This window comes from Rattus norvegicus, chromosome 1, assembly GCF_021556685.1.
Source record: "Rattus norvegicus strain SHRSP/BbbUtx chromosome 1, alternate assembly SHRSP_T2T, whole genome shotgun sequence".
Classification (NCBI taxonomy): domain Eukaryota; kingdom Metazoa; phylum Chordata; class Mammalia; order Rodentia; family Muridae; genus Rattus; species Rattus norvegicus.
Window position 1 is genome coordinate 94004477 of NC_141534.1, and position 26863 is coordinate 94031339.

Sequence of the window (26863 nt, forward strand, 5' to 3'; positions counted from 1 at the left end):
AATGCCTACGGAGGGGAGCTACCCCAGGGTGTCATAGCCTGAATACACAAAGGCTGTCTAAAAAGAAGTCCCAGTACCAGCCAGGGCTGGCACTTAGCTTGGAATGCAGTGGGCCCTGGAATCTGCTGGCTGAGGAGGCGGGTCCTTCTGGAGTAGAACCTGAGCTTCGCTGTACCAGAGTGCACACAGCCATCCTGAGCTCAGAGGCCTGGAGAAAGGGATAGGACCTCAGATGCACACTTATCCTAAAGGCACCAGGACGACGGTCCGGACGCTTTGCCTTTTGAGCAGAACGTGAGCTCTTTCCCTAGGCATCTGACCTTCATCTGCAGAGATGTAAATGCGTGGTATCTGGGGCATGCCTCTTAAAAACTGAGCACAGGAACAGCATGCAACCTGGGCCACTAGAGCTAAGAGGCACCGGGGCCAGGGAGCAAATCGGGAGCATCACCCATCGGGGGAAAATGTAACGACGGTACAGACATTGTTGAAGTGATGAGCTTCAACCGAAGGGCGGGGAAGAAGAGACATGCTTAAAAGCCAGCTCTCTTATTAATCTGTTTATTGTGGTGTTAGAGGTCTAGCCTAGGGCTTTGTACATGCTCTAGATAACCACCATACCACTAGGCCATACTCCCAGCCTCCCAGGCCCTCCTCCCGCTTTCTGAAGGTAGGCTTTCTCTATGTAACCCCGGCTATCCAAAAACTCCCTCTGTAGACCAGGCTGGCCTCAAACTCAGAGATACGCCTCCCTCTGCCTCCGAGTGCTAAAATTAATGGTGTGTGCCACCACACCCCACTTTACTTTTTTTTTCTTTTTTTAAAAAAAAAGCTTTATTTTATTTTTAAAGACTTGTTTATTTTCTGTTTGTGAGTAGACTATTGCTCTCTTCAGACACACCAGAAGAGGGCGTCGGATCCCATTACAGATGGTTTGTGAGCCACCATGTGGTTGCTGGGAATTGAACTCAGGACCTCTGGAAGAGCAGTCAGTGCTCTTAACCCCTGAGCCATCTCTCCAGCATCTCCACTTTATCTTTTATTTTGAGATATATAATAGTCTTTGTAGTCTGGGCTGCCACTGAACTCTTAATCCTCGTGCCTCAGCCTCTCAACCAGTTGGACTTACAGACCTGCACCACCACACTGGTTCCTACCTGGGTTTAAGCCCCAGCTTTGCCACTCTGGGGCTAAGTGACCTAACTTTTCTGAGCCATCCAGTTCTCTGTAAATTGGAATAGTTAGAGGGTTGCTGCTCTAGTGCTGAGAGACAATAGACCTTAACACTTTCAGGGGTCTCTAAGTAGCTGGCCTAGGCTGAAATGAGGAAGGGAAGCCACCAATTCAATGAAACTAGGAAGAGAGGGAGGCAGGGGCCAGGCACACATGCACAAGCAGGAACCTGGCTGTGAAAGCAGCAGGGAGCCAATAATTTCCTTACTGGATGTGACCAGCTGCAAGTGGACATGGAGCCCAGGGTAGAGTCCCTAGGGAGGAGGGGAGCAGTCATAGGAGGGGAGGGTGACGAAGGGACAGCAAGGACACCTATGGGGCCAGCTGTAGGATGGATGACTTGAGACTGTAGGACCATAGAGAAGAGTAAGTACCAGAAATAGGTTTAGGATTGGAGCTGAGCCTGTGGAGAGACACCACGTGTGTAAGAGGCTATGAAAACCAAGGGAAAGACTTCGGACCCCTGGGACTGAACTCCAAAGAGAGTCGTGGCGGGAGGTAAGGGCCTGAAAGGTGGCTCAGGCTGGGTCAGGAGAGGGTGGTCCCAGAAGGGCCACTTCTATCTCACCACATCCCTTCCGTCCCACAGGATGTCCTGTGTTTATGGAGGTGGCCTGGGTTGGTACCACCCTCTTAAACTCGGCTTCCCATGACCACACCCCTGTAGGGTAGGGAAAACAAAACAGAGAGAGGGGAAGACACAGAGCTGGAAAGACAAGAAAAGAGGAAACGGGCACGGAATAAGGACAGACATGAAGGACCGTGATCTAAACAGACACAAAGACACCATTCAGAAGTCACAGCAAGCCAGGGACAGATTTAGGCCACTGTAGGGAAGATGGACTGACAGTTACCAGCACAATAATCCCAGGGCTCAGGAGGCTGAGACAAAAGGGTCACAGGGTCAAAGCTAGCCTGAGCTACATAGCAAAGCCCTCACTCAGAAACAGATAAGCATCTAGATACAGTGGCTCTTGATTCTAGTGGCAGAATTTGCACTTCAAAGGCTGAAACAGGAGGATTGCTGTGGCCTTGAGGCTAGCCTGGGCTACATATTGAATTCTAAGAAAGCCTAAGCTATCTCAAAAAAACAAACCAACAACAAAGATGACAGCTGCCACTAAGTCTTTTTATTCTGTGACATTTACTTATTCGGGGGGGGGGGTGTGTATGTGTCATGGTGAACATGTGGATGTCAGAGGACAATTTAAAATGATTCTTGCCTTCAACCCTGTCCTGGGGATCAAAACAAGGTCAAAGTCCTTGATGAGCAGGCAGAGCACTGTATATATAATAAAACCTTTTTTAAAAACAAGATTTATGTATGTTTGTATGTAAGTATGTATGTATGTATGTTTGTATGTATGTATGTATGTATGTATGTATGTATGTATGTATTTAATGTATGAGTACACTGTAGCTCTCTTCAGACACACCAGAAGAGGGCACTGGATCCCATTACAGATGGTTGTGAGCCACCATGTGGTTGCTGGGAATTTGATTCAGGACCTCACTGCTCTTAACTACTGAACCGTCTCTCCAGACCATAAATAAAAGTTTAAAAACAAAATGAAAGCAAACAAATAAACAAAAAAAAAACTTGTGGGGGCTGGGAGGTTTAGCACAGATTTAATCCCACCACTTGGGAGGCAGAGGCAGTTAGGTCTCTGAGTCTGAGGCCAGCCTGGTCTACAGAGTGAGTTCAAGGATAGCCAGGACTACACAGAAACCTTGTCTTGAATTCCTCACCTCACATCCCCCACCCCCGACACCCTAAAATCTCGGTAGAGCAGGCTGGCCTCGAACTCACAGAGATCTGCCTGCCTCTGCCTCCTGAGTGCTAGGATTAAAGGCCTGTGCCACTGTTCCCAGGCTTAAAACCTGCCTTGAAAAACAAACAAAAATAACCAAACAAAAAACCTTGAGGGAGAGGATAAAGCTCGCCTGGTGGCCAATACCTTTATTTCCAGCACTAGAACCAAAGGCAGATGGATGAGTGTCTGAATTTGAGGCCGTACTGGTTTAAATATTAAGTTCCAGGACAGCTAGGGCTACACCGTGATGCCCTATCCCAGTGGGAGGGGAGCTCCAGTTTTTGAGCACTGGAAGGGAGATCATGTCTTAATTTCTTCAATTTTGGTGTGCTGTTGCACTTGTTGTTGAGGTTTTTGAGTCAAGGTTTCATGTAGGCTGACCTTAAACTCAGAATATAGCTGAAGATGACCTCGAACTCCAGGTCTACTTGCCTTCGCCTTCTAAATGCTGGGCTCACAAGTCTCTGCCACTGTAATCGTTTCTTGGATGAATAAACCCACAAATGAGTAAATGCACAGCGTTTCTATGACTACATGATACAGCAGAATAGTTAGGTGAGGGTCTTGCGCTTGGCAGCAGCCACCCCCCACATTTCCAGGATGCTGCTGGCTATGTTCTGGCCACACCCTATTGCTCAGTGCCTGCCAGAGCTGGAAGGCATTTCCCAGAGCTCAGCACATTCCAGCCTTCCCTGGTGGCTCAGAGTGGGCAGGGGGCATTTCACAGAGGAAGGGGGTGGCCCCAGCATGCTAGGATCCTGCCACCCCATTCCTGACCCCATCCCCTCAGCAAAGATCCAGATCCCTCAATATGGGGTGACAGGAGGGTCCACAGAGACACCACCCAAGCCAGTGTGAGGGGCCAGTGTGCAACCCTTGGTCCTGGATGGACAATGGAGCAGAAGCTGCTGACTGTAGCTTTGGGGGTAATCCCCCAGCCTCAGCCTGGCCCCAGCTCTCTAGGCCTCAGCTCAGAGAGCTGAGAGCATCTGAGGCAGCGGCCTTGTGGGCGACAGAGGCATGTGGGGGTATCTGTGTTTCCTCTGCCGCTCCCCAGGGTCTGGTGAGTCAGGGCAGGCTGGGGGCTGGGCCAGGGGGTCAGTGGAGTGGGAATAAGGCCTTGAGATATTGGTTGGAGAGCTGGGCAGGACTGGCTTGAAGTGTGTGGTACAGTTGCTTGCTGTGTGATCTTGTGAAAGTTACCGTCCCTCTTCCAGTTTCCTTATCCCTGAATCGGAAGGCCAGAGGGGAGCAAGGCATCTTTGGGATCTGGCTGAAGTGAGGTTGGAGGTCAGCTTTACCTCCTCTTTCTCGGGTAGTTATGAACCGAACATAACAGGCCCTCCTGAAGGCAGAGGCGAAACGCCTCGGAACTTGGAATACAGTGAGTGTCAGCAACAGTGATTTTGTTGAACAATAAACAGGAGTTCTACCATGCAAAGGTTCAAAGCCTCCTTCGCCCTCAGGAGAGGCCTATCCAGTCCTCTCATTTTGGTTGTTGCTGTCTGTGTTTTTAAGACATTAGCCCATGAGTCTGGCCTCAGATTCAGTATATAGCCAAGGAGGTCCCAAGATAACCAGGGCTACACAGAGAAACCCTACTTTGTGGTTTATTTATGTACTTTTGTGAATGGTTTTGGTCTGTTTGTTTATTAGTTTTTGTTGTTGTTGTTGTTTCTAAGACAGGGTTTCTTTAAGTAACCTTGACTATCTTAAGTAGAACTTGCTCCGTAGATCAGGCCGGCCTTGAACTCATGGAAATCTGCCTGACTCTGCCTCCTGAGGGCCAGGATTAAAGGTGCATGTAGGGCCAGGATTAAAGGTGCATGTCCCCACCGCCCGGCTTGTTTTTATCTTTGTTTTTTATTTTTCAAAGATTTGTTTTTATTATTTTCAATGATGTGTAAGAGTGTCTGCACGGAGACACAAGAATGCAGATAGACGCCTGCTGAGTGAGACCAGAGGTATTTGGCTCCATGGAACTGAAGTCACTGATGACTGTAAGCCACCCGAGGTGGGAATGGGAAGCCAACTGGGTCCTCTGGAAGAACAACAAGTGATCCTAGCTGCTGGGTCCTGCCTTAGTCTTTTTTTTCCCAAGTGCATTTATTTACTGTGTGTGCATATGTATCATAGGATATGTAAAGGCATGTGTGTGTGTGTGTGCGCACCTGTGTACATGTTTGTGTGTGCACATGTGTGTGCCTGTGTGCATGTATGCATGTATGTACATGTGTGTGCATGCATGCCTCTGTATGTGCCTGTGTGCCTGTGTGTGCGTGTATATGTGTGTGCCTGTGTGCATTTATGCACATGTGTGTGTGCATGCCTCTGTGTGTGTGTGCCTGTGTGCATGTATGTGCATGTGTGTACGTGCATGCCTCTGTGTGTGTGTGTATGTGTGTTTGTGTGCACATGTGTGTGCCTGTGGGCATGTGTGCATGCCTCTGTGTGTGTGTGTGTGTTTGTGTGTGTGTGCACATGTGTGTGCCTGTGGGCATGTGTGCATGTCTGTGTGTGTGTGTGTGTGTGTGTGTGTGTGTGTGTGTGTGCCAAAGAGCAACGCTCATGAGTTTGTTCTCACTTTCCAACACATGGCCGAAGGGACTGAATTCAGGTCCTGGTGCTTAATGGCAAGGGCCTTCATCTGCTAAGTCATCTCACTGGGCCCACCATAGATTTTAAAACTCATTGACTCCATTACAACCTTCAAGAGGTAAGCATTCTTACTACTCCTATTTCAAAGAGAAAGAAATTGAGGCCCAGTGATTCTCTGTGATTGCTGAAGTTCCCATAGCCGGGACTGCCTGAGCTGAAGTCTGAATCCGGGTTATCAGGGAGACAGTGTAAGAGGTTGTCTTGAGAATCTCAGGGACTATGTGGGCTAGGCCTGGGTCCAGGAGCCCAGAGATGATGGGGGTGGGGGGCTGAGTGTCCGAATGGGGGTGGCACACAGATTCTTGAACCAGGGCTAGGGTGGAGGTCTGGGCTCTGGCAAAGGAGAGCTTGGTGTTTGCAGAACCCCACCCCCTTGCAGATGGATGTAGTGCAGAGAAGGGGATGTTTGTTTCCCCACCACCCACCCTTTGGGTGACATCACAGCGGGACAGCCAATGGCCAGGGTCCCCCCTCTCCCCCCTCCTTCCCATTCCTTTTCCCTCCCAGCCCAAGCCTGGGGCTGAACAGACAGACCAAGGAACTCTGGAGGTGTCTGGAGGCCCACTGGTAAGAAATAATCATCTGGCCACTCTGGAGTGGACTGGGCTGAGCAACCCTAGGAACACAACCTAGGGTTCTGGGAGGTCTGGGAAGGGAGATTAAAATACAAATTAAATTCATGGGCTTCAGAGCTAGGCTCTGGGTTCAAATCCTGTGTTTCCATTTTGAGGGAAGGGTGCTCCTTTGATCTCTTGTGGCCCAGGCTGGGCTCCAATTTATGTAGCTAAATATAACTTTGAACTTCTGGGCTCCCTGCTTTCACCTCCCAAGTGCCAGAATCACAGGCACATACATGCGTGCTGAATACATGTGATGCTGGAGATGAATCCAGGGCCACATGCATGCTAGGCAAAGCTCTGTCTGTCCAGTCTACTTTCTCTGTAGCCCTTCTTTTAGTGTTTTTCAAGACACAATCTCAGATTCTTTCTATATAACCCAGGCTGGCTATAGACTCCTGGAAAGCCTCTGATTTTAGTCTCATGAGTTCTGGTGTGTCCAACTATACCTGCCTGGGCAGCTTCAGGCTATACCTTTGTCTTCCCTTCTTCCCTTTCCCATCTGTAAAATGGGCAGCTGGAATCCCCTTTGCATGACCGGTGGAGTATGTGAATTGCCAGAAAAGGGTTCTTGGTCTTTGAACGTGGATGCTGGAGAGGTAGCATTGATCCCATTGGTGGAGACAGGACTCAAAATTTAGTGGTGCCTCAACTTAATGTCCCCTTTCTGTCAGAAGCAACTTAGGGGCTGCGGTGGTACAAAGGCTGGGTACAGAAGGCAGGTGTGATGATGGTTCATGCCTGTAGCCCCAACATAACACAGAGGTGGAGAGAGGCAGGAGGATCAAGAGTTCAAGGTCACCCTCATTTACACAGGCAGCGTGTAGCCAGCCTGCACTACCAGGAGACTTTGTCTCCAACGTACAAAGATGGCCGAATCTGAGAAACAGATGTGTAGCCCCCTCTCTGCTCTCTGACGTTGCCAGAAATTAGTTTATATTAGCTGAGTGCTTACCACATATGAGGAATAGTCAAGGGGTTGGGGATTTAGCTCAGCGGTATAGCGCTTGCCTAGCAAGTGTAAGGCCCTGGGTTCGGTCCCCAGCTCCGGAAAAAAAAAAAAAAAAGAAAGAAAGAAAGAAAAAAGAGGAATAGTCAAAGTACCTGTTGGTGTGTGTGTGTGTGTGTGTGTGTGTGTGTGTGTGTGTGTGTGTGTGTGTGTGTTTGCGTGTGTAAGACAGACTCCAGACTGGCCTCCAACTCACAGTCCTCTGACCTCAGCTTCCCAAGTGTTGGGATTGCAAGCTGGCACCATGCCCATGAAGCTACTTTTATTGGATACTTCTTCCAGGTGAGAAAACTGAGGCCCCAAAGACAAGGATTTTATCCGCATACTCGGACTTAAGACGCACTGGAGCTGGACCAACCTAAGGGCCACAGGCTACACTGCCTAGGCTCTTCCTCTCAGCTGCATTGCATGGCCTTAGATGGTGTCCAGGGTCCCGGATGAGCTGGGCACTGCTGAGGGCAGCAGATCATAGATGAAGGAAGCTGAAGGTCTAAGTGGACCTTCACAAGGTGGACAGTAGCTCCTGAGAGGAGGGGGCCAGAAGAGCAGAACCCTTAGCTGGGTCATGGAAAGGCCCAGATGATATCTGCCTCCGAGCCACACTAAGGGTTTGAACGGCACCTAAAACAGACACATAGATCTGAGCCTGATGGTGTTAGCCTGTTAAGCCAACTTCGGGGCCAGCCTAGGCAACTTAGTGTGACTGTGCCTTAAAGGGAAAGGGGGAAAGAAAGCCAGCCGGAATATGTTGGAGAACATAGACCAGTTGGTAGAGTGCTTTGCCTCGCATGGGAGAGGCCCAGGGCTTGATATCCAGCATCTCATAATTACCTGCTGTGGTTGAGCTGTGATCCCAGCACTAGGGAGGGAGGTTGATGAAGGAGGCTCAAAGGTTCAAGGTCACCCTCAGTTCCATAGAGAGCCAGAGGCCAGCCTGGGATACATTAGGCTTTGTATCCCCCAAACACCAAATAAAGTAGACGGTTCAGAGGTAGCTCAGTGGGAGGGTGTCTGGCCAGCAACTATGAGCTCCTGGGTTTAATGCCCACCATTAATTAAAAGACATTACCTTTCTGTTTTGTTGTTGTTTGTTTTGTTTTTCTGAGACAGGGTTTCTCTGTGTAGCCCTGGTTCTATAGGCCAAGGTGGCCTCAAACTCAGAAATTAGCCTGCTTTGCCTCCTGGGAGCTGGGATTAAAGGTGCTCATCACCACCGCCCGCCTAAGACATTACACTTCCCGACCTTAACACATAGTAAATTTGTTTTAGAAACGGGGTCCTTGAAAATTTTTGGATGAATTTCAGACATATGCTAGGGTAGTGTCTCCAGAAATGAGCTGTCGACAACCAGAAGGCTCTGCCTGGCCATAATTCAACAGGAGAACCTCATTCCCTCTTCCTGTGACACAAACCAGGGACTCCCCGGAAGCCTGTCCCCCACTTCCTTACCTAGTGGGACGGGCAGGTCTGAGAACAAAGAGTGCCTGCAGAGGGAACATTTCCTTCGGAAGCTGCCCCCACCCCTGCCCAGGAGCTGGGCATGTGGCTCAGGAAGGGCTCAGAGGCCTAAATATAACCGAGGCTGGGCAGCTGTTCCAGGCACAGATGAAGGGGGGGGGGGGGGGGATGAAGAAGAGGACACTGTGCTGCTCATGTCCTGCCTAGGCTTCCCTGTATCAGGTTCTAAGTGTAGCCTTGTTGCCTGGTCCCAGAGCAAGAATGCAGCATTCATCATCCTCCTTGGTATCTGTCATTATATTCAGGCAAGTTTCTCTGCCAAGGTCCCACAGAACCTTATTGACTCCCATTGTTTAAAAAGATGCATTCATTTTTATCTTATGTGCATTAGTGTTTTGCCTGCATGTATGTTGGAAGGTGCCAGCCAGATCCCCTAATGCAGACAGTTGTGAGCTGTCATGTGGGTGTTGTGAATCGATCCCGGGTCCTTTGGAAGGGGAACCAGTGCTCTTAACCACTGAGCCATCTCTCCAGGCCCCCGCCCCTTTCGTTGTTTTTGTAATTTTTTTCTTTGAGATGGTCACATGCTATAGGCCAGGTTGAACCCCGAACATGTTATGTAGCCCAGGCTGGACATAAACCATAATTCTTCCTGCCTTCCTGTATTTATTTAGTATTTTTTGAGGCAGGGTCTCATGTAGCTCAGGCCACATTGTAACTCATAATCCTGTTTGGTTACAGGAGTCTCTGACCACACCCAGTTTACGACACTCTGTCTTTAACTTTCCTTTACTTGTCAGGAAGATAGGGTCCCATGGCCAGACCTGGCCCTGACAAGGTCCCTCTGGAGTTGACTCCTCTTGTCCACCTCAACTCTCTCCCAGTGGCTCTGCAAATTAGGTTTTGCCATTGCAAGTTAGGTACAGAACAGAGGTCCAAGGCACAGGTCTGTACTCTGCCTCCTCCTGGCTATGTGACCCTGGACAGAAAACGTCTCACCGAGCCTTGCTCTCTGCCTCTGTGACAACTAGCATCCGTAGGGTGAGTTTCAGGGCCTGGTTCACAGGGAAGCCATCTTAGGAGAGGTCTTCAGCTTGTGTGCAGGAGCTGAAAGGATTCACAAGAGAGGCTGGGCTCTGACATAGAATCTAAGATTCCTAGGAGTTGGTGACAGGAGCCCTCAGACACTGGGGGCCGGTGGTGGGGTGTGTATGTGTGTGATTACAGCATGTGTGTATGTGTCAAGAGGTTTGTCTAGTTTGGCCAATTGTGGCCTAAGTGATAGACCCATTTCATGTAGTTGCCCTCGGGAGCTAAGGATGGCCTTGAAACGTTTGATCCTCCTGCCTCCACCTGCCAAGTGCTGGGGTTATAGTTGTGCACCACCAGGCCTGGTTTAGCTAATGCTGGGAAAGGGAACCCAGGACCTTTGCGCATGCTGGGCCAGCACTCTCCCAATGGAGCCCCTTTGCCCCAGTGGTGAGCTATGAAGGTCCATTGTATGTCGGTGGGTGGGCGGACGGGTGGGCAGGGGCAGAATGTGACTGGCACAGCAGATGGGCTATTGTGTGAGGGAATGTGCCGCATATGCCTGACCTTTTCCTGTGTGGCAGGGGTTGGCGGGCTGGCATGCCAGGTGGGGGCCAAGCTCAGAGAAAGTCTCCTCCTCCACGTCCCCCGGAGGGCCTGGCTGGAGGCTTCCTTCTCTGCGCCTTCTTCTTGGGTTGTGTGTACCACACAGGTACAGATTTCCTTGGCCTCTCTGAGAGGGCTTATTTTCAGAAGTAGGCTGTCGGGGTTGGGGATTTAGCTCAGTGGTAGGGCCCTGGGTTCGGTCCCCAGCTCCGGAAAAAAAAAAAAAAAGAAAAAAAAAAGTAGTAGGCTGTCTGGTGAACTAAAAGCATACACCTGTAACCCCAGTATTTTGGGAGGCTGAAGTGGGAGGGAAGGGGGTTTGTTCAAAGTCATGTGCAGCTACATAGAGGATTTGAAGCTAACATGTTCTAAGACCCTGTCTCAAACTCAAATCTAGGACTGGGAGTGTAACTCAGCTGGTAACATGGTAGCCTCGCATGCACAGAGGCCTGGGCTTGACTAGCCAGCACAGAATAAACCAGACAGAATGGGATTACAAGTGTGTACTACCAGGCCTGGTGTTCCCAGCTCTGCATTCAGGCTTTGAGACAGGGTCTCCCTACGTACTCCAGGCCGGCCTGGAAATGACCATATGGCACTCAAGCACAAGGAAGTGTCAGATTCTTAGGAAGCTACCAGGGAATATGAGGTAATACTACTGTGTGTTCTTCCTAGAGCCCCAGACCCAGGAGGCCCAAGTAGCTGGAACTGACCCTCAGGTGAGAGCTGGCTGGTTCCACATACCCCTCTCTGTCTTCCCTGGGCCTGTCTGGTGTCCCACACCCTTTGTCTCTCCTTGGCAGGCAGCAAGACCTCAAAGGAAGAGTGAAATTCCGGCTTACAGCTGTACATCACCCCGAGTGGGGCTCCTGTCAGGAGAAAAGACCATCACCCAGGAAGCGGTGAGAGAACCTACTCTCCATCCACCTGATGCTGTCCCTGCTCTTGACTTCTCTGGCAAGCCCCATCTCTACCCCACAATCCCTCCTCACCTCAAGCCTCCATCTTGTACCCCCCTCGCCCTCCCAGGCTCAGCGGCAGCTGCTCCATGAGGAGCTGAAGCTGGTCCTACAGCAGAAGGAGGAGAGGAAACAGGAGCCTGAGCCCCAGGTGACTCTCTGCAGAGCTATGGAGGCCAGGAGCCGCAGCGCTGAGGTGGGTGTCCACAGGTTAGGGTGTCAAGAAGGCATGCCCCTGTCCCAGCTTCTCAGGGCCCTTGGATCTCCACCTGGAAGCCGGAAATAGTAAATGTGAGGGGGAAATTAACATATGTCAAATGTTCAGCACAACATGGGGCCTACAGATAGGTGTGGTTATGTATGCCTATCATTTTAGCTTTCAAGTTCCAGGTCAACTTGGGCAACTTAGTTAGGCCCTGTTTCAAAAGATTAAAAAAAAAAAAAAAAAGAAAAGTGTCATTCACGGGTAGAGTACCCTAACATGCACAAGACCTTGGATTCAATCCTCAGAACTGATGGTGATGAAACCCAGCAGAGGGCAGAGGGGCCAGTCAGATGGGCTCAGTGGGTAAGGTGCCTACTGCCAAGTCTGATGATCTGAGTTCAATCTTCTGGAAGCTACATGGTGTAGAGGAAAAGACCCGGTTTCTAAAATTGATTCCTTTGATCTCCACACATATACACATGCATAAAGAAATGAATGTAAACAAAACTTTTTGTTTTAAGGTTTATTTATTTATATGAATTCACTGTAGCTGTCTTCAGACACAGCAGAAGAGGGCATCAGATCCCATTACAGATGGTTGTGAGCCACCATGTGGTTGCTGGGAATTGAACTCAAGACCTTTGGAAGAATACTCAGTGCTCTTAACCACTGAACTATCTCTCCAGCCCTAAATAAAACTTTAAAAAAAAAAGGGGGGGGGTCTCAGGGGCTGGAGAAATGACTCAGTGGTTAAGAGCACTGGCTGCTTGTCTAGAGGATTCGTTTTGATTTCCAGCACCCAATGGGGGTTGAAAACCCCCAGAGATCTGACATATTCCTCTGACCTCCACTGACACCAAGCATGTATGTGGTGTGCACAGATGTACATGTAGGCAAAACGCCAATGCACATAAAATCATTTGTTTTGTTTTTCTGTTGCCCCCTCCCCACCCAATCTTTTTTTTTTTAATTATTTTCATGACAGGGTTTCTCTTTGAAGCCTTGGAGGTCCTGGAACTTGCTCTGTTGACCAGGCTGGCCTAGAACTCAGAGATCTGCCTGCCTCTGCCTCCTGAGTACCTCTGCCCAGCTCCCAAATCCTTTTAAAATAAATTTAAAAATACCTGGGTGTGATAGCACAGGCTTTTAATCCTAGCTCTTGGGAGGCAGAGGCAGGTGGATCTCGAACACGTTCAGTCTGGTACTCATAGTGAGTTTCAGGTCAGCCAGAGCCTCAAGACCCTCCCAGCCTTGGAAACAAAAACAAAAACAAAAAAATCAACAGAAATATTTTTCTTTTTTCTTTTTTCTTTTTTTCGGAGCTGGGGACCGAACCCAGGGCCTTGAGCTTGCTAGGCAAGCGCTCTACCACTGAGCTAAATCCCCAACCCCCAACAGAAATATTTTATCAGAAGAGATTAGTATAACCAGACATGGATACGTGCTTATGATCCTAGAACTTGTACTCAAGAAGCTGAGGCAGGGGGGTTGGGGATTTAGCTCAGTGGTAGAGCGCTTACCTAGGAAGCGCAAGGCCCTGGGTTCGGTCCCCAGCTCCGGAAAAAAAAGAACCAAAAAAAAAAAAAAAAAAAAAAAGAAGCTGAGGCAGGGGGACTACTATGAGTTAGAGGACAACCTGAAACACAGAGCAAGACCCTGAATCAAACCCACTACAGAGAAGAGCTGAGAACGTGTGAAGTCACTGTGAAGGACTTGGGGACCACAAGGGCAAATCCAGTCCTTTACCACCGCTTTAGGTGCAGCCCCAGGCAGGTGACCTAACTTCTTGGAGCCCCAGCTTCCCCACTGGTGAGAAAGGGCAAGGGTCCGCATCTCTGGGAACTTCCACGGTTCACTTTTTGGACATCTGCACAGCCTGGTACCAAGAGAACACCTTCAGTCATTGCCATTGCTTTTGGACTCGATGTTAGCAGTTTTAAACTCGTCTACTGAGTACCAGGCTCTACTTACAGAGGAGCCTCACTAAGGCTGAGGGTGACAGGGAAGGGGGTCACTCACGGCCTATAGAGTCCTGGGGTGGGGGTGGGATGCCTAAGACAAGGCTTGGCTGTTTAACGTGCTTTGAGGCATTAAGTAAGTTACTTTAACTTTCTTGGCTGTACTTCTTGACTGTGCTTCCCAAAGAACATGGGGGAGACACATGGAGATGCTGCCCAGAAGGGAATGGAAGGACCGTACTGTTCCAAGAAGGCATTCCCATATTCCCCTGCTCTAGTCCCTTCAGGGCCACTGCAGCAGGCCATCTAGTCTAGACCTGATAATCCCTCTGCAAGCTCCTCCCAGCTGGTCGGCTGGTCGAAATACCTTGCACTCACTCTCTTTCATCTATGCTTGTTCAGGTCTCTGTTTGCAATCAGACATTCCTTTCACACCGTCCAACTCTGCAGTACAGCAATAGGCCCAGAAGTGCAAGATGCTTACAAAATCTTGTGGTTTCCTAGACAGAATCAGACCTCTCGCTTCCCCTTCTGGGAAGCAGATGTGAGCCCTCTAGCGTGTTTCAGAGCCAGGGCCAGTAAATACCACAGATGCCACTTCTGCCTGGGTCACCATTCATTACCCACGCATCCCCCCCCCCCCCTTCATTGGATTCCCTTTCCTGAGGGAGTTATACATGTCTTGGAGTTAGAGAGTTCACAACAGCATTCTCACACATATTCAAGCCCACAGGGGGCAAGACCCCATTCTTCCATCCTGCATGGCTTAAGGGTGTCTCCCTTTATTAGAAGCATGCCTCTGTTCTGGTTCTTTTTTTTTTTTTTTTTTTTTTTTTTTCGGAGCTGGGGACCGAACCCAGGGCCTTGTGCTTCCTAGGTAAGCACTCTACCACTGAGCTAAATCCCCAGCCCCCATGCCTCTGTTCTGTAGGAATAACTACTATCAAGTTGAATATTTTCTATGTTTTGGTTTGTTTAATTTTTTTGTTGGGAACGGAACTCAGAACCTCATGCGTGCTAGGACTTAACTGAGTTAAATCCCTAGGCTTGTTGTGTAGTTATTAAAGCCCCACATGGTCTTTAGAATATGGACATTGGAATTGGCATTTGTCTTATGCCTTTAATCCCAGTACTCGAAGGTGGAGCTCTGTGAATACGATGTATTCATGGGTATTCTGGGCTACAGGAGTCCCTGTTTCAAAAATAAAAGGAAAGAAATGGAAGAAAGACAGGAAAACTATTAAGTTTCTCAAAATCGCCTATTTGGCTCTCCCAGTCCCGCCCCATGATCTTGCCCCGCCCACTCATCCCCCTCTTCTTCCAGTCCCGCCCTGCCCGTTGCTTTTCCGGACCCTGACCCTCCCGGAGAGCAAGCGGGAAGGGAGAGCGGTTTAACCACAACGCGGGACCTAGGGAAGGAACGCCATGGCGAGCTCTGGGCGAGTTGCCGTCCTGGAGTTCCATGGCCACCCCTTCCTGCCCCTCGCAGGAGCTGAGACGAGCGGAGTTGGTGGAGATTATCGTGGAGACAGAGGCGCAGACCGGGGTCAGCGGCTTCAATGTAGCAGGCGGCGGCAAAGAAGGAATCTTTGTCCGCGAGCTGCGAGAGGACTCACCGGCCGCCAAGAGCCTCAGTTTGCAGGAAGGTAGGCGTGACCTGGATGTAGGCGGAGCCGGTCTATGGGGGCGGAGTTAAGAATCTGCCTTGGCCCTGTGCTGGGGGCGGGGCTTGGGGAGGGCGGGGCGAACTGGTCTGCGGAGGCGGAGTTAGGAATCTGCTTTGGGTACCGGGCGTGGCGGGGGTGGGGCGGAGTCTGAAGGCCTGGTGGGTCAGGGTTGACCTGCTGGGGTGTGGTTAGGTATCTGCCTAGAGTTCTGGCAGGGTGAAACTGAAGTTGTGCTTATTTGCTCGGAGGCGGGGTTAAGGGGTTGTGGTGAGGCTTTCCTTATTCTTCTGAGTCTAGCTCCTCAAGATGCCAGGTCCTCGCTCTACCACCGAATTATATCTCATTCATTTGTTTTGGGGGCTCGGGAAGGAGCCCAGGCCCACGCTGAACTCTCTGTACTGTCGAGGAAGAATTCACTCCATCTACCAAATGTACGCCTATATCCGTCTTTCAAATTTCTTAAAATTTTGAGTCTTCCTAAGTTGCTGAAGTTGGCCTTGAACTTCCTGTGTAATCCTGGCTGGTTTTAGACTTAAAAAAATAGTTATTTTATTATTTTATTTTTATGGATGTTTTACCACCTACTATGTCGGTGTATCATGTATCTGTTGTACCCCTGGAGGCCAGAAGAGGGCTCGGAATGCCCTGTGCGCCGCCAAGTGGGCGATAGACCCTTCGGAAGAGCAGAGAGCGGTTTTTTTAACTGCTGAGCCATCTTGCCAGCCCTTGACCTTGAACTTTTGATCCTTCTGCCTCAGCCTCCGGGGTAGCTGGAATGACAGGCCTGAGTGACCATGCCCAGCTGGCACTATGATTATTTAGGGCCGGTTCATTGTCTGTGTTGGACTCTGAGAACCCTCGTGATATTTCTGTGTCTCCATATTTTCATCTTTAAATGGGAATAATTAGCACTGACCTCACGAGGTTATTATGTAGCTCAAATGAGTCAGGTTTTGAAAACAGCACACAGATAAGTGTCACATAGTAAGCACTATGTAAGTGATAATTAATGTGTTATTGGGAGAGGAAAAAGGGGTGGAGTTAACTTGAGATGGAGAGAGGAGCTTAATTAAATGAAAGATTTTTATTTTTCGGAGCTGGGGACCGAACCCAGGGCCTTGCGCTTGCTAGGCAAGCGCTCTACCACTGAGCTAAATCCCCAACCCCATGAAAGATGTTTTTAAGAAATATGGATGAAGCTGTTTCAGCTTATGCATTGCCTGTAGCGATTATTCTTTTTTAATTAATTATTTTTAAAATGTTTATGTTCATTTGTGTCACACTGGGGATGGAATCCAGGGCTTTTTGGACTTGCTAGGCTAATGCTCTATAAACTGGGCTCTCAGCTTCTCATTGGTGAGCTCTAGGCAAGCACTCTACCAATGAAGTACATCCCTGCTCCATAACAATTATTTTTTTTCCACGTGGAGAGGTTAATGAGAGAAGAAGAATAGAAGAGGGGAGAAGTAAAGGCTGGCCATGAGCATGTGGAGGAAAGGGGGGGCGGTAGGGAGAGAAGGGACAAAGGGGAAGAAGCAGGGAAGAGAAGAGAGCAAAGAGTAAGAGCCCATAACAATTATTTACTAAGCATCTTATTGCTTTGGCTACAATGATGAACGGAACACAGAAAGGTCCCCACACTTAAGAAGCTTACAGAATAGTGGGGTGAGACTAGTGAGAAGGTAGGGGAAAGGTCAATTTTGAAGGGCTCATAAGGGCTATGACTTTCGTTCTGGGACATAAGCAGAAGAGAAGCAGAAATGCATGTTGTTGAGACGCTTTGTTTACAGTGGAGTGAAATGTAAGGGGCACCATTGGGGGCAAGATCAGTTAGCCTCTGACAGGTGATGGGCAGGCAGGCCTAATAATGGGTTTGGTGGAAGGATTTGAATCCCCGATATTCAGGACTAGGTATGGGGTACCAGAGAGGGAGGCCTCAGGGATGCTTCTAGGCATCACTTTGAGGTGGGGCTGTATCTCAGTGATAGGCTAGGTTTCATCCCCAATTTGTGGGTTGTGGGGAATCCCCGAGGAGGTTTCACCTGAGGATTGAATGGCCTGCTGATACCTGTTTGGAGAAAGACAAGCTGTGCGTGTTTTTTGTTTGTTTTATTTTGTTTTGTTTTAAAAGCTCAAGGGCAATTTTATTACCAACGGGGAGAAAAACGCCAACACTGGCAATCTGTATGTTTTAGCAATTGGTGAGTTGGGGGAGCAGAAGAGAGAAAGCCAGGGTCCAAGTTTAAGTTAGGGTCCAAGAAAGCATTGGGGGTTACTAAGTAGTCCCTTGGCTACAGGCATGGGGGATGGGGAGTCTCAGAGTAAGAATAAGAAAACACAAAACACTGTGTCAGAGAAAGCATGCCCAAGCTCTGAGCCATATCCAAGAGAAACAGAAATGGAAAAGAAAGAAGAACAATTTCCGGGCTTCACAGTGCTACATGATAGAAACTTGGCAAAAAGCTGCCTTAGTTGTTTCTTGTTTGTTTGGTTGGTTTGGTTACATTTTTCCCAGACAGCCTTTCTCTGTGTAGCCCTGGTTATCCTCAACCTGCTTTGTAGATCAGAGCCTTGAACTCACTTGATACAGCCATCTGCCTCTGCCTCTGCCTCTGCCTCTGCCTCTGCCTCTGCCTCTGCCTCTGCCTCCCAAGTGCTGGGAGGTGCCCAGCTTGTTTTCTTGTTTTTATTTCTTGAGGCAAAGTCTCCCTATGTGGTCCAGGCAAGCCTTAGATTCCTCCTGCTTCAGCCTCATGAGGTTTGGGATGGCAGGCGGGCACCAGCAGACCCATTAAACGTCTTAAGTCAGAGCTGTCTCTTGCACACTGGCTGGAGGTGTGCAAGGGCACCTGGGTAGACAATCTACTCTTCACATCTCTGAATTCTCCACCTGAGGATTGGGCCAATCAGAGACTGAAAATATTTGTGTGTGTGTTGGGGGGAAGTGCCCATACTGAACATGCCTGGACTTTCTTCTTTCATTATTCCCTAAAGGGTTAGAGATATGGCTCTGCATTTCAGAGCATTTGCTAGTCATGCAGAGAACCAGGGTTCAGTTCCCAGCACCCACACTGTGGCTCACAACTGTCCCTTACAGGGGTGTCATATGCCCTCTTCTGGGCTCTGTGCTATCATTCATGGAAGCAAAATATTCAAACACACAAAGTAAGAATAAATCTTTTTTTTTTTCCGGAGCTGGGGACCGAACCCAGGGCCTTGCGCTTGCTAGGCAAGCGCTCCACCACTGAGCTAAATCCCCAACCCCAGAATAAATCTTAAAACACAAAAGAACAACTATTTATATAGCCTTTACATTGTATCATATGTAATTTGGGGTTGGTGGTGCTGGCCTGTCATCCCAGCAGCCCTTGGGAGGCTGGAGCAGGAGAATCTTGAGTTTAAGGCTAGCCTGGATCACACAGGGAGATTTTGTCACAAACAAACAAACAAACAAACAAACAAACAAACAAACAGTTATTTAAAATTGTCCAAGGCAGGAGAATGAAAAGTTCAAGGTCTGCCTCTGCAACTTAGTAACATCCTGTCAAAAAACAGAGAAAAGAGGACCAGGGCTCTGGCCCAGTGGTAGAGCATTTGCCTAAAGTTCACAAGTGAGAGCCTTGGGGTGTGACTCAATGGTAGAACATTAGTTTAGTATGCATAAGGTCCTGGGTTCAATCTCTAGCAACGTTAAAAAAAAAAAAAAGCCAAAAAGTTGAGACTGAAGAGATGGCTCAGAGTGCTGGTTACTCTTCCAGAGGGGGGAGGAGGGGAAGAAGGAGGAGGAGGAGGAGGGGGAGGAGGATGGGGAGGAGGAAGAGGAAGAGGAGGAGGAGGATGATTTTTCCTTTGAGACAGGGTTTGTCTGTGTAGTCCTGGCTGTCCTGGAACTCACTCTGAAGATCAAGCTGGCCTCAAACTCAGAGCTATGCCTGCCTCTGCCTCCCTTATTTCTAGTGGCCACATGGCAGTTCACATTAAGTCTGTGGCTCCAGTCCTAGGGCCTCCAGGCATCAGGAGTACATATGGAGCACAGACATGCATGTAAGCAAAGTGCTCATCCATTAAAAACAAACAAACAAACCAACAACTCCACTAAAATATAATCATCAAACTCCAAAAATTTACCCAGAGATGATTTAAAGTACAGGAAACGCAGGGCAGATGTATATAGGTCTTATGCAAATATTACAATGTTTATATGAGTTTGCACATTCACAGTTTTAATATTTGGGTGGATAGTGCTCCAAAAAATTCCCTGCAGAGATTGGGGGACCCCTTATAAGTGTAGAGGGGCACATTCAAGGACGGAAGCATAAATGTGGGTGTTTGACATCTTACTAAGCTTCCCAAAATTCCCCAAGTGGGGTACTATAATCCTAGTACTCAGGAGGCCGAGGCAGGAGGATTGATAGTTTGAGGCTAGTCTTGGATTCATAGTGAGAAAGAGATCAAGATCAGCCTGAGCTACACAGGGAAACCAAGCTTCAGAAAGCAAAAACAAACAAACAAAAAAGGCTGGAGAGATAGCTCAGTGGTTAAGACACTGGCTGAACAGAGGACCAAAGTATGTTTCTGACACCCTTGTTGGACAGCTCACAACTATTTATAACTCCAGTTCCAGCAAATCTGAAGCTCTCTCTGGTTTCTGTTGGAGCCAGCATACATACACATATACACAAATATACACACTCACACATATATACACATACAAACACATATTGACACATACAGATATACAAATATATATACACACTCACACACATACATACTCATTCAAATACACACACATACAAACACACACATACACAATCACACAAACACATAAACGCATACACAGATACAAACTCTCTCACACACACAAACACAAATACACAAACACACACATACACGCACATATACCCACATATACACACAAACACAAATACTCATACTCACATACACATTCACACACACATACATACATACATACATACATACATACATACAAACACATACACACATGTGAATACACACATACTCTCACACTGATACACATACACACACATACACACATACAAATACACATACACTCCCACATACATATAAACACACTCACACATACACACACTCACACAAACACAAATACACATACACGCTCACACAAACACTCACACATACTTACACACACACTCACACACTCACAAAAACAAGAATAAAATACACATTAAAACAGACACAATAAAGAGTATTACCAGGTGGATGGGTGGTTTATCTTGTGTGAGGCAACATGGAGCTTGAGGCCATGAGTTGGTACACCAGCCCAGTGAACCCAGGTGTCTTCCCTCACCTCACTGTGGTACTTCTGGCCATCGGCATGTTCTCCATTACATGCTTCTTCCTTTACGAGGTCACCTCTATTAAGTACACATGAGATATGTACAGAGAGCTCCTCATCTCCTTGGTGGCCTCACTCTTCATGGGCTTTGGAGCCCTCTTCCCCCTGCTCTGGGTGGACATCTACGTGTGAGTCTCCAAGGGTACCCACCAGGCAGCTCACCAAGTCTCCTCTTTTGTAAATTAATTTTTTACCACTGCTACATGTCCCCCCTACTGTTTACAATAAAGGCAGATGTGTGACAGGAGAGAGAGAGAGACAGAGACAGAGACAGAGACAGAGAATTACTGGAGTCTGGAGAGATGGCTCCACAGTTAAGGGTGCTGAGCTCAGAACCCGTGACAGGTAGCTCATAGCCAGTAGTAATTCTGGCTATAAGGTATGTGGTGTCTTACTCTGGCCTCAGAGAGCATCCACTTAAAGCATATATACACACAGACATACATTAAAAGCAGGGGAGAGAGCAAGTGTGGCAACACACTTCTTTAATCCCAGCACATGGGAAGCAAAGGCAGGATCTCTGTTAAACCGAGGCCAGTGTGTCTAGGCAAAGACAATTCAAGGTCCAAATCATCTGTCCCTGTGTCTGTCATATGGATGTCTAGGACCGGAGACTGAACCCAGGGCATCCTTCGTTCTAGGATAGTGTGCTTTGTAGCAGAGCCACAGCTCCGATTTCAACAGTGTATTTTTATGAGTTCAAGAAGACAGGGAAGGGGCTGGAGAGATGGCTCAGTGGTTAAGAGCACTGACTGCTCTTCCAAAGGTCCTGAGTTCAAATCCCACAACCATCTGTGATGGGATCTGATGCCCTCTTCTGGTGTGTCTGAAGATAGCTATGGTGTACTCATATACATAAAATAAATAAATAATTCTTTTTAATAAAAAAGAAGAAGATGGGGAAGGAAGTAAGGTACTTCCATATAGGTTATCAACTTCATAACTCACGGCTGGGTGTGGTGGCAAACGCCTGTAATCTTAGCGCTTGAGGTGGACACGACTTTAAGATCATCTTCGGCAGTATAGTGAACTGAATTACATGAAACCCCTGTGGGTGCTCATGGATGCTATTTGTTTTGATTCTGATCTCCCAAGGAACCCTCTGTTTGAATGATGAGGATGGAATAGGAAAGTGGAGAGGCAACCATAAGTGGCCTGAGTGGATTGGTTCCTTCCGGAAATGGGCGGGGCTAAAGCCAACGGGACCAGTTTCGCTCTTAGAGCCTGAAATTTCTTCTCTCAAACTAAAGGCCTATGATATATGATATACGGGGTCAAAATCTGGCCCTGGGCCTCTCCCGGCTGACTCCTAGGAAGTGGGCGGGCCCAAGTGTGGGTGGAGTCAGGAGACACTCAACCAGGCTCACCTCCACCTCGCTTGCAGGGGACCAACTTCTGAGCGCCCGTGTGTTCTTTGAGAACTTCAAATATGAGGATGCACTACGCCTGCTGCAATGTGCCGAGCCCTACAAGGTCTCCTTCTGCTTGAAGCGCACTGTGCCCACCGGGGACCTGGCACTGCGGCCCGGGACGGTGTCTGGATACGAGATGAAGGGCCCGCGGGCCAAGGTGGCCAAGCTGGTACGCGTGCTTAGCCCGGTCCCGGTCCAGGACAGCCCTAGTGACGCGGTCGCTGCGCCGTAAACCCTACTCCCTGCCACCGTGGCCCACTTTGGCCCTCTGTCATGTCTCTAACCCAACACTAATTCCCTCTTCTCCCTTTAGTCTTTGCTCCTAAACTCCACTCCTGTCAATCAGCAGGTGGTTCTCACCCATCCCCACCATGCAACCTGGGCTCATTAGGGCTCTTGGAGTCCTGGAAGGCCAGATTCTAGCCCAACTGGCTGTTGGTTACTAAGTGACCCAAGGTTTTGTTTTTGTTTTACCTCTCTGGGTCCCAGTTTCCTTATCTCTACAATAAGAATAAGGGTCTGGAATTTTTGGGTTCCCATTGCCACACCCCTGTCCACTCACTGTGAGATTCTGAATGACTCTCATTGCCTTCCTGGGGTGAAGTGACAGGCAGGAAGGTGGATGTGTTTTGGCGTATACTCTACCCCAAAACTTCTCTCAGCCTGGTATACTAGGTGGGTTATTTTTTGTCTGCTCCCAGCCTCCCACTGTCCCACAGCCTCCTGCCTCTCTCCTCTCTCCTCAGAACATCCAGAGTCTGTCCCCTGTGAAGAAGAAGAAGATGGTGATTGGGACCCTGGGGACCCCTGCAGATTTGGCCCCTGTTGACGTCGAGTTCTCTTTTCCCAAGTTCTCCCGATTGCGTCGGGGCCTTAAAGCCGATGCTGTCAAGGGACCTGTCCCAGCTGCCCCTGCCCGACGACGTCTCCAGCTGCCTCGGCTACGTGTCCGAGAAGTAGCTGAAGAGGCCCAGGTAGCCCGAATGGCTGCTGCTGCTCCTCCCTCTAGGAAGGCCAAGTCAGAGGCTGAGGTAGCCACAGGGGCTGGATTCACAGCCCCTCAGATAGAGCTAGTTGGGCCTCGGCTGCCTAGCGCAGAGGTGGGTGTCCCTAAGGTCTCAGTTCCCAAGGGAACCCCATCAACAGAGGCAGCCAGCGGCTTTGCCCTTCACCTGCCAACCCTTGGGCTAGGAGCCCCAGCTGCACCGGCTGTGGAGCCCCCAACCACAGGAATCCAGGTCCCGCAAGTGGAACTCCCCACCCTGCCCTCTTTACCCACTCTGCCCACACTTCCGTGCCTAGATACCCAGGAAGGGGCTGCAGTGGTCAAAGTCCCCACCCTGGATGTGGCAGCTCCGTCTGTGGAGGTGGACCTGGCTTTGCCAGGTGCAGAGGTGGAGGCCCAGGGAGAGGTACCTGAAGTGGCTCTCAAGATGCCCCGTCTCAGTTTCCCCCGTTTTGGGGTTCGAGGGAAGGAAGCTACTGAAGCCAAGGTAGTCAAGGGCAGCCCTGAGGCCAAAGCAAAGGGTCCCAGACTTCGAATGCCCACCTTTGGGCTTTCTCTCCTGGAATCCCGGCCCTCTGGCCCTGAAGCTGCTGCTGAGAGCAAGCTGAAGCTACCCACCCTCAAGATGCCCTCTTTCGGCATCAGCGTAGCTGGGCCTGAGGTCAAGGCACCCAAAGGGCCTGAAGTGAAGCTCCCCAAAGTTCCTGAGATCAAACTCCCGAAAGCGCCAGAGGCAGCCATTCCAGATGTGCAACTCCCCGAGGTACAGCTGCCCAAAATGTCAGACATGAAACTTCCAAAGATCCCTGAGATGGCTGTACCCGATGTTCACCTTCCGGAAGTGAAGCTGCCCAAAGTCCCCGAGATGAAAGTCCCAGAAATGAAGCTTCCGAAGATCCCGGAGATGGCCATGCCTGATGTACACCTTCCAGATATACAGCTCCCGAAAGTTCCCGAGATGAAGCTCCCAGACATGAAGCTCCCGAAGGTGCCTGAGATGGCCGTGCCTGATGTACACCTTCCAGATATACAGCTCCCGAAAGTTCCCGAGATGAAGCTCCCAGACATGAAGCTCCCGAAGGTGCCTGAGATGGCCGTGCCTGATGTACGAATCCCGGAAGTTCAGCTACCCAAAGTGTCCGAGGTGAAGCTCCCGAAGATACCGGACATGGCCGTGCCTGATGTTCGCCTCCCAGAGCTGCAACTGCCCAAAATGTCTGAGGTGAAGCTCCCTAAGATACCGGACATGGCCGTACCTGATGTTCGCCTCCCAGAAGTTCAGCTACCCAAAGTGTCAGAGCTGAAGCTCCCGAAGGTGCCTGAGATGACCATGCCCGACATTCGCCTCCCGGAAGTTCAGCTGCCCAAAGTGCCTGACATTAAACTTCCAGAAATAAAACTCCCCAAAGTGCCTGAGATGGCCGTGCCTGATGTCCCCCTTCCAGAACTACAGCTGCCCAAAGTGCCACAGGTCCCAGACGTGCATCTTCCCAAAGTGCCAGAGATGAAGTTGCCCAAGGTTCCTGAGGCACAGAGGAAATCTGCAGGGGCGGAGCAGGCAGAAAAGACCGAATTTAGCTTCAAGTTGCCCAAGATGACTGTGCCCAAGTTGGGGAAAGTGACCAAGCCTGGGGAGGCAGGTATTGAGGTTCCAGACAAACTCCTGATACTTCCCTGTCTGCAGCCAGAGGTGGGCACTGAGGTGGCCCGTGTTGGTGTCCCTTCCCTCTCTCTCCCTTCTGTGGAGCTTGACTTGCCTGGGGCCCTGGGCCTGGAGGGACAAGTCCAAGAAGCTGTCTCTGGCAAAGTGGAGAAGCCAGAGGGCCCCAGGGTGGCAGTAGGGACTGGAGAGGCGGGCTTCCGCGTGCCCTCTGTGGAGATTGTCACTCCTCAGCTGCCCACGGTTGAAGTCGAGAAAGAGCAGCTAGAGATGGTGGAGATGAAAGTCAAACCCACTTCCAAGTTCTCTCTGCCCAAATTTGGACTTTCAGGGCCCAAAGCTGTCAAGGCAGAGGCGGAGGGGCCTGGGCGAGCCACCAAGCTGAAGGTATCCAAGTTTGCCATCTCGCTTCCCAGAGCTCGAGCAGGGACTGACGCGGACGCGAAGGGAGCTGGGGAAGCGGGGTTGCTGCCTGCCCTCGATCTGTCCATCCCACAGCTCAGCCTGGATGCTCAACTGCCCTCAGGCAAGGTGGAGGTAGCAGGGGCTGAGAGCAAGCCTAAAGGGTCCAGATTTGCTCTGCCCAAGTTTGGGGCGAAAGGCCGGGACTCTGAAGCCGACGTACTGGTGGCAGGGGAGGCTGAGCTGGAGGGGAAGGGTTGGGGCTGGGACGGGAAGGTGAAGATGCCCAAGCTGAAGATGCCATCTTTTGGGCTGTCCCGAGGAAAAGAAGCAGAAATTCAGGATGGGCGTGTCAGCCCAGGAGAAAAGCTGGAAGCCATAGCTGGGCAGCTTAAGATCCCTGAGGTGGAACTGGTCACACCAGGAGCTCAGGAGACAGAGAAGGTCACCAGTGGAGTGAAGCCATCAGGCCTCCAGGTGTCCACCACTAGGCAGGTGGTTGCAGAGGGCCAGGAGGGGGCGCAGAGGGTGTCCTCATTAGGTATCTCTTTGCCCCAGGTGGAACTGGCCAGCTTTGGGGAGGCAGGCCCTGAGATCGCAGCCCCATCTGCAGAGGGCACAGTAGGCTCTAGGATCCAGGTGCCACAGGTGATGCTGGAGTTGCCGGGAACCCAGGTGGCAGGGGGTGATCTGTTAGTGGGTGAGGGCATCTTCAAGATGCCCACAGTGACAGTGCCCCAGTTAGAGCTGGATGTGGGGTTGGGCCATGAAGCCCAGGCTGGTGAAACAGCCAAGAGTGAGGGCGGGTTAAAGCTGAAGTTGCCCACACTGGGGGCAGGAGGCAAAGGAGAGGGTGCTGAGGCCCAGAGCCCCGAGGCCCAGCACACCTTCCACATCTCATTGCCTGACGTAGAACTCACATCACCAGTGAGTAGCCACGCTGAGTACCAGGTGGTTGAGGGCGATGGGGATGGCGGGCACAAACTCAAGGTGCGGCTGCCCCTGTTTGGTCTGGCAAGGGCCAAGGAAGGAATAGAAACTGGAGAAAAGGTTAAAAGTCCAAAGCTCAGGCTACCCCGAGTGGGCTTCAGCCAAAGTGAGTCGGCCTCTGGAGAAGGCTCTCCCAGTCCTGAGGAGGAGGAAGAAGGCAGTGGGGAAGGGGCTTCCGGTCGCCGTGGTCGGGTCAGGGTCCGCTTGCCTCGTGTAGGCTTGGCTTCCCCTTCTAAAGGCTCTAAGGGACAGGAGGGTGATGCGGCCTCCAAGTCCCCAGTTGGGGAGAAGTCCCCCAAGTTCCGCTTTCCTAGGGTGTCCTTAAGCCCCAAGGCCCGGAGTGGGAGTAAGGACCGGGAAGAAGGTGGATTCAGGGTCCGACTGCCCAGTGTGGGATTTTCAGAAACAGCAGCTCCAGGCTCCGCCAGGATTGAGGGGACCCAGGCTGCTGCCATCTGAAGCCCTGGGACAGCTGTGGATTCCCCCTCTTGTCTTCCCATCCCCATCCCTGCTCCCCATTTTATGTGTGACATTACTAGCACTAATCCTCAGAGGGCTTGAAGGTGGGCAGCTGACTCAGGCAGGAGCGGTCTGTGCCACCTCATTGGCTGACGTGCCTGTATATCATGCCAAGCTCTGTGAATAAAATAATTCAAAAGTTGCCCTGTGTCCTGGTCCCTGTGTGTGCGGGACACAAGGTCTCTTCGTGATCCCCCATAGGGTTTATGCATTGTTTTCTCAGCTTGAACTTAAAATCTTGCAGCCTTGGAAGCTGGAGAGACGGCCCAGAGGTTAAGAGCACT

At 50.1% G+C, this 26863-nt stretch overlaps 1 protein-coding gene and 1 pseudogene across 3 annotated transcripts; both read left to right on the forward strand.

The window, feature by feature from the left end:
* The first annotated feature begins 3904 nt into the window (after nt 1–3904).
* On the forward strand, nt 3905–26721 carry Prx (periaxin). 3 transcript variants are annotated; one of them, XM_087593609.1, is made up of 7 exons: nt 3905–4110; nt 11100–11143; nt 11228–11326; nt 11454–11579; nt 15036–15192; nt 21975–22171; nt 22749–26721. In XM_087593609.1, the coding sequence occupies exons 1-7, from the start codon at nt 4068–4070 to the stop codon at nt 26517–26519; spliced, it is 4437 nt and encodes a 1478-aa protein (XP_087449735.1). In that variant the 5' UTR covers nt 3905–4067; the 3' UTR covers nt 26520–26721.
* LOC148007293 (dolichyl-diphosphooligosaccharide--protein glycosyltransferase subunit TMEM258 pseudogene) lies at nt 20391–20810 on the forward strand (annotated as a pseudogene).
* Nucleotides 26722–26863: the final 142 nt, after the last annotated feature.

Coding starts and splice junctions, on each gene's coding strand:
- Prx (XM_087593609.1), top strand. CDS start 4,068: ATGTGGGGGTATCTGTGTTTCCTCTGCCGCTCCCCAGGGTCTG. Junction 4,111..11,099: donor CTGCCGCTCCCCAGGGTCTG/GTGAGTCAGGGC, acceptor TGTTCTTCCTAG/AGCCCCAGACCCAGGAGGCC. Junction 22,172..22,748: donor GGGCCAAGGTGGCCAAGCTG/GTACGCGTGCTT, acceptor CTCTCTCCTCAG/AACATCCAGAGTCTGTCCCC.